Here is a 7977-nt window from a genome sequence, read left to right on the forward strand (position 1 = left end):
CCCCCCCACCCCCACACACACACTTTGGATTCTGCATTGACCAAGGGAACAGACCTGACTTAATAAACCTTATCGGCAATCTTTTTTTTGGCTGATGTGGCCAATAATGTCACCAATAAATGCCGCTTGTGTGGGTAGGCTGCTGCTGCGGGCTAGGGCTTTGGATGGCACCAAGCTCTTCCCAATGAGGGGTTTTGTCCTCCACTTGGGTGGTAGTGGCACTGGGGGGAGCTACAGGGGTCTCTGTCTTCCAACACTGCTGCCCACCACGAGCACAGCCCTGACCCATCTCTCTCTAGGAAAACCTGGCACTGCCCCTGGCCCTAGCCTGCAGCAGCAGCCTGCTCTTGCTCCATGCACAGATCCTGAGGCCATGTGCCACCCATTACTCGTCCGGGAGTGTATGCAGCCATGGGAGCCCCTGTTCCCCCTGGACAAGCTGCTTTTGGCTCTGTCCTGTGCCCAGCCCCAGCTGCACTCTCTCCCTCACTACTCTCATGAATTTGTAGGGGGGAAAATCTAGAAAGTTTCCTGGTTTTGGTTTTTCTTTTTTCCCCATGTAACATGGTGATTGTTATCATTGCAGATTTCGCTCCCTAAATAACTGACATCTGCTAATAATTTCCTTTTTTTCCCTTCCATTCTCCCCACCCTTGCAAGGCAGTATCATTAGTAATATCAAGATCAATCAAATGTGAGTTATCTTTTGTTCCTGAAATTATTCAGTTGCATTCTGTGGTTACTTCCTTCAAAATCTAGTCAGTGACCAGGGTGAACTCTTGTTTTACTCTGTCACTGACTGACTGATCACTGTCTCTGTTTGCCAATTCAGTGCTATATAAATCTAATTTGGATTATTTTTTACTAATATTCCAAAGTATGCCACAATTTTTTAAAAATAGTCTCTGCATATTCTATCAAAGATCTTATGATTATAGCAAGAAGTGGCTGGTACACCATAACTGGAAAAAAATATGACCCAAAGGCTGCCCTTTTCACTCTCCCAACTTGAGATCAGTTTGTTTTTTGATACATGCAACATCATTCTGGAATGTAATTTTCCTAGATGCTGGAAATAATGTGATTTCTCTCTGGTTGTTCCAGTTGGCAAGGTCACGCTTCTTTGGCAATTTTACTGTAAGCCCTCTTTCAACGTTACTGGATCTTTTTTTTTTCATTCCATGTTCTATTTTAAAAGATGATCTGGAGGGCTGTGTTGTTACTCGTTTTAAACATCTCTTCAATAATTTATCCTGTCCAACTGCGTCTCCAGTATTATGGTTACTGCTGGCTTTTCCAATTTATGCCATTGTAATGTTTCATGATTCTATAACAAGCTCTAGTAGTAGGCATTTGTTACATGTTCCTGTTTGGTCATTCGCTTGGTTCATTTTAAGATATCCTGAAAATGTTCTGCCTATCATCCATTCGTTTGTTTGTTTTTTAGTAAGTGGGGTTGCAAGAGCCACAGAAATTTTATTACAACAGTGAGGCTTGGACCAGAAAATGACCCAAAATGGCGTTGCAAATTCAGAAAGGGAGTGACCATAAAAAACATGGGGAGCTGCCTAGAGCTCTGTATTCTTTTCGTCACTTGAATTTCTCGTCTTTTAGCAGCGTGCTATGGGGTGCCACTTAACATTAGCACTGTTAGGTGTGCAAACACTGGTGCATGGTTCATAAGATTCAATCTAGAAATTTCAAATAGAAGTTCATGTTATCAAAAATATTCTGACCTGTTATGGTCTTTTGGAGTTATTTGCAGTAGAAAAATGGTTTAAGTATTTTTCTGTAATCCAAGAACGAGTGAAATGGCATTGTCTGAGGGGTGCCTTAAATCCTAAACAGGTTGAGAACCATTGGTCTGGGTAGCATGCTGGTGTCTTCCCACAAAGAATCAATATCTTGGTTTTCTTCAGTTGACTCCTTTAGGATTATGAACCCATTCTTTAGTGTTTATATCTTTTAATTAAGAACAGTTGAGTCGTCATTGTCCTCTTCTAACCTTCTTCATCCTCTTGAACTTTGCCTTCAGTTTTGCAACATAAAAGTGCTCATGTCTACATGCAGTTTCATCGTATCTGTGAAATCACCAGCTCTAACCTCATCTAGGCTTTCTTAGAAAACTAAGAGCTGGCAATATCTGAGGGGGACCTCAAGTCTTTTGAGAGGTACCTTGAGTCTAAATGGATTGAGAGCCACTGGGCTAGATGTATTCTGGTGTGGCTTCCGGTGTTTTGTTTTTGTGGTCATTTTTGTTCATTATATGAAATGGGTTTCCTAGCCCTGTGCATAGCCTTAGGTTAATGAGGCTTTATTAATCATTACAGCTATCCATGTGTAGAAATCCCACATTTGCCGTCAAGGGTATACACTTCAGTAGCTTCAGGTGTTCCAACTCAAGATTTAAGTCCACTAGAACTGTGACTCCTAAACACAGTGGTGTATTAATACAATGACTTAGTGGATTTGATATTTACAGTGAAATCTCAGAATAGATTAAACCAACAGTTCACAATTTGGTCTTTAGAGCACTGAGTCTGGTGTATGAGAACTGTCTGGTCATGTGATGCTGATTCTTTCCTGCTGTTAAATTGCATTAGAGGATCCTAAAAATATCTTTTCTAATATTAATTATCCATGTAAGTAATTCATGTATGGTTTCTACAGGGATAATATTCAATCATAAATGGAAGGTAAGGTGGCCTACACAACAACTAGGAACTGATTCAAACTTTCTTTTAAAGATGCCTTTTAACTAGACTAAATTCTTATTAGAACTCAGCCTTTCCCTAATGTAAACCTTTTTTCAAAGCATATTATGCTGTTCTTCTAAGACGAGCTTATTTATCTGATTTGTTTTTAAATGCTAATCAGAGGGGAACAGCTATTCAACATAATTTTGCTAGTGAAATTCTACTTAACATGAGGGTTTTGTGTAATTAAGAGTGTAATGTTAAGTGTTTTAAACCTAAGACTCGGATTTGGAATGGTGCTTTTTAAACTATGGGAGGATTGGAAATTTGTGAAGACTAGAACTGGCTAAATAGCAGAGTGTACAGTTCTATGGAGATTTTTTAAATTGAATTTCTTTTTTTGGGGGGGTGTTAATTGTGCTGTACTGCCAACCTCCCAGATCCTTGCAGCTCCTCACTGAAATAGATATTCATATCTTTTTCAATGGTGAGGGACTATTTTGAAGTTACAGAGCTTTCCAGAACAGCCTCTCCAGAGATCCTGAAGTCTGTTCCAGTCCTGCAAACAGGAGGTGTGGAAGTTCTGGGAACCCTGGCTCCAGCTAAAGTTGTTGGGGCTTCCAGGCTCCTTGTTACAGAGTCAGGAGATAAGCCCTTAGCTGATCATGGTTTTCAGACTCCATAGCAAAGAACCTAGAAATGCTTGCATGGCTGGCTGTTCCTGAATTGAGTCCTGGAATACTTTCAGGCAGATTTCCCCAGGACCAAGGACGTGAAGCTTGTAGGTCCCCACTGCAAAACAGCAGTGAGGCAGTATATGTAAATGTTTGGATCCCCAGCTCTTGGTCAGGGTCAGGTTTCCAAGTCTAGGGCAAGCCACCAAGAATTCATTTCAAGGTCTGACTTAAAAGTTTTTTGAACTTGAGTTGTCTCAAAGAAAACATTTCAGGCTTACTAACAAGTCGGCATTCCCTTTAAAAGAATTTTGTTGTGGAACTACTAACCAGCTATAATGAATGGCAGTGACTATGCAAGTTTGCTATATTTTTTTGTCTGTTATCTACCTGAAAATATATTTGGCTTCAGTGACTATCTGAGGCACACCCTTTAGTTAGTCATACATTAATACCACAATAGTTTCTGTTGTTTTATCTTAATATTTAATGGAGGGAGGGGAAAAGGTGAGAAATGTAACTCCAGGAATTAACTAACTTAAGGTCTTAACTAAATATGGCTAAAAGTCATATATGTCTGACTGGCATTTTGTAACTTATTTTTACATTTTTTCACTGTTACATCTAATACTGTAGCATTTAAGCTATAAAAGTGATGGTATTGCAGATAGTTGACCAGCCAGTTTGTTGATTTCCAGTGATGCAGTTTGAATATGACCACCAGATGGCAGCATGTTACATGAACAGAAAATGTCATTGCTCCATTTTTGAGTTTTCAGCAGAAGAAGTGTTCTTTTCTTTAAATGAAAACAGAAATATAAATGCTTTTCCATTATTGTGCTCACGGACCTTTTAAAAATCAATAATAATTCATTTAATTATTAGCTTTGCAACAGTAATCATGCTCATAGTTATTGCAGAGACCCTCATTAAAAAGTTCATTGCAACAAGCTTCAGAGGTAGAGAGGTGCCATTATCCTTACTTTTATAAATAGGAAGAGTGAACCACTAAAAAGTGATTTGCCCAATGTGTTTAACCTGTGGTAAAGTCATGGCTAGAACCCCGATTATCTGAGTCCATATCAAATGTTTTAAACACAAAATAATTTCTCTGAATGTATTCTTGACGTGAGTACAAAGACAGATATAGGCAATGTTACTTATCCAGATATGAATTTCCAAGGTAGCAGAAAGGGGAATTCATTAGTTGTAGAGCACATTAGTTGTAGAGCACCTTTTTCCCTTGTGTGTAATGCAGTATATTTTATTGTATTGGTCCCCAAGATAAGTAGGTGCCCAACACATTTGTGGAGCTGGTGTGCAGGCCAGACTTGGTGCACAAGGCCAGAAATTTGGTGGCAGGACAAGCAAAGGCAGTGTTAATTGCTGTGCTTTTGGGGAACCACAGCAGTTAACACTTGCACTACTTGCCCCCCACCCCGCAAAATTTCCAGACCTATGGAGAGCCCCACATGGCCCACAGAGCCACGTCATCTGACTTATCTTGGTCACCCATGCCCTAGATCAGTGGTCTCCAAACCTTTTTGATCACGCACCCCTATCAGTAAAAAATTTTTGAACACGCACCCCCAATATATGTATATTTATATAAATATAAATAGAAGTTCTAGCATTTTCTTCCCACACCCCAGTGGATTGTCTTGCGTGCACCCCATTTTGGAGACCACTGCCCTAGTTGATAATTGCATTGAATTTATTTGGATGTGAAGCTTTCAATGAGCATTATATGTATTTGAGTTTCTAATTCTTGTACTAATGTATGTGCTAGAAACTACCTTTTTTGCTTTGAAGTGCATCTTAGTTTAAATATGAATTTATCAGAACCCACAAAAAAATTTGGGGTTTTTTTTAAGTGCTGGGTATGACATTTTTTCACTTTCATAACTGGCTAGTAATTTTCCTTCTGAATCCATACCAATGAGGAACATGTTATGGTATATTTTAACTAATATTTTTCTTCTGAGAAATCACAACTTTTGAATTGAATTATAGATTATAGATTGAATTGGTTATTTCCCAGTGTAGCATGTCAGACTACAACTGCTTTAGTACTAATAATTGGTGTTTCAGAGCCATAATGACAAGCTGTTAATCTGTGACTTGGAGTTAATTTAAGATGATTGATTGATTAAAATTTAATTATTCTTTATATTTTTGGAACAAGAACAGTAGTTCAGCAAAGTACTTAAGCTTGGGCTGAATAAATTAAGCACGGGGTAGTCCAACCAAATTCAATACAGTGATTTACACTTTTAACTTAGGTAGAAGTCTTAGTTAATGTCATTGCCATAAACACACATTTTCCTTTGTCTAAAATAAAGCTTTGGCTGGAAACTGTAATAGCTTTTCTTTGACTTAAGTATAAAGTTAACAACTGTAAGAAGTAGGCATGCTCAGTAATGAATTCTAGGACTGTGTTGTACATGCCAATTGTTAAGTGCTTGTTTATGTGAAGTTATCATAACACATTTTCAGGACTTCATGGTTCTGTTTAATGTTCTTCTCTAATGGCAGCAAGTGAATATCCATATAAGAGATTCCAGCTGTGTTAATTCTGAAGTTTTGACCATAGTTTTCAATTAGTCAAATGTATATGGATGTTGCAATAAATGGTGTGCTACCAGGAGCAAAGATAAGTTTGGGGGCTGGTGGAGGGGAGGGGTTCCGCCCTCTTTATAGGGAGAACTTTAATTTCTGAGGAGTGTGAATCAATTTGTAGTTGGCTGAAAGCCAATTTTTCCCCTCAACTCTAACACACGTTTGAAAAACGTACTCACTTCCTAAGTGCCTTGTGAATCTGCAATGATTAATTCTTCTCATTATTTTGCTGCAAATTCTCATGACCCTCTGTGATGATTCGATCACCCACTTAGAGTTTATGCATATTCATATCTTTCCACTCCTGCCGCAGTCGTTCAAGTCTCCTTCACTGACTGTGGTATGTGCTTGGTGCAGTAATTGAGCTGCAGTAGATTGATTACTCTGGGGAGCTGTAAGGCCTTTAAAGGTGAAAACATATCAGTCCTGTTAATTAGGAAACAAAGCTCTGGTGGCAAGTTCAGCAGTCAAATGCTTCCACTGTAGAAATGAGGAAAGGTATGATTTGTTCCTCTCCGTGAACCCTGTTTACTTTTTTATATTTGAATTAGATCCATATCAGATGTAGTGGACTTCTGTAGAAAATAGCATGTCTGGTCTGACGATACAGGGGGAGAGTATTTCAAGAAGAGATTTTTTTTTTTTTTGTTTGTAGTATTGAGTATAGATATTAACTATTGTCAATCAAACCTTAAATTATATATTACCTATTAGGAGTTACTTGACCTATAAATTTAAAAAAAAATTACATATTTTTTTTTGCATCTCGATATTGATAACTAATCCTTCTCTACTAACATCCTTATAGTTAACAATATGTTAGCTTGGCCTTAAATGTACTATTGGGCAAATCTTTACTCTGAATTCAAAGTTAAATTCTCTGAAAGCCTACATCTTTGGCTTTTACTGCTCAACCAATTGTCTAGCTTTGCATGTACAGTATGTGATTAATTGAAGAGGATAAATTCTTAGAATTAGGTGAATATTGAATGATGGCATAAGGTTTTGTCTAACAGAGAGAGCATCCTTACATCAACATCATCGTAAGTACCCTGTGGTTTTATGTTGCTAAGCACTCTAATCTAGAGTGACATATTACAAAGATACAGAGATATTCAGAGTGGGGAGAACCATCTGCCACATTATCCATAAGAGCCAGAAATAAAGTATTTAAGAGTAATTTATATTTTAAAAACCACTTTCCTTAGTAATGATTGGACAGCAGCTTTTATAATACAGATGCTGTTGTTATAAAATACCAGTATTTGTGGGCTGTGATTGATGCTTCTTCAGGTGAGTTACTATACCTCATCTTCATTCCTGTTGCTGTTGAGGTCAGTGGTAGATTCCCATTGAAGTCGGTGAGATCAGGGTTGGACTTTTCATGTGTTATTTTTTTTACTTTGAAAAGCATATTGTATCCATTTGTTTCATCTCAAATTGATCTAAAATTCCTCTTTTATTGTAGGCATTTATTAATACTGCAAAGGAAATCTACGAGAAAATCCAAGAAGGAGTCTTTGATATCAATAATGAGGTAATTTTTTTTTACCATATTCTGATAGCATACTCTTGTTGGGGTTTTTTTCCAAAAGCATTGCTCTCTTTTCACAAGAGCTTGGGTTATCCAGTAGAACAAGTTTATCACAAAATTCTAACTGAAAACCAAAACACATTATTATAGAATATTTGTAGATCCCTTTTGACATAAAATTGTCTGCTATTGTGATGAAAATGGATTAAAATAAGTGACCCTATCCATCCATGAAGCATCACAAAATCATATAAATCCCCCAAAGAGAAAAGAAAATCCACTTTCATCCACTTCTCCATATGGTGTCATCTGCTTTCAAAGATAATTTTCCACTGTGTAAATGGGGAGACCGTGTTAATGGGCCAGATGTACTACATGAGCTGTCCAGTATTAGGATGGTGGGGAGGGGGACTGGAAGGAATTATATAAAGTATGATTGAAAAATACTGGTTTA

At 37.8% G+C, this 7977-nt stretch overlaps 1 protein-coding gene across 1 annotated transcript in view; it reads left to right on the forward strand.

Moving 5' to 3' along the window:
- RAB2A (RAB2A, member RAS oncogene family) overlaps positions 1-7977 on the forward strand; it is a 60095-nt gene that overhangs the window by 43017 nt on the left and 9101 nt on the right. The window contains exon 5 of the mRNA XM_019527713.1: positions 7458-7526. Within this exon, the coding sequence (XP_019383258.1) occupies positions 7458-7526 (69 nt within the window). The remainder of the gene's footprint in view (positions 1-7457; positions 7527-7977) is intronic.

Source organism: Gavialis gangeticus, unplaced genomic scaffold (assembly GCF_001723915.1).
Source record: "Gavialis gangeticus isolate Ggan-Ray unplaced genomic scaffold, GavGan_comp1, whole genome shotgun sequence".
Classification (NCBI taxonomy): Eukaryota; Metazoa; Chordata; order Crocodylia; family Gavialidae; genus Gavialis; species Gavialis gangeticus.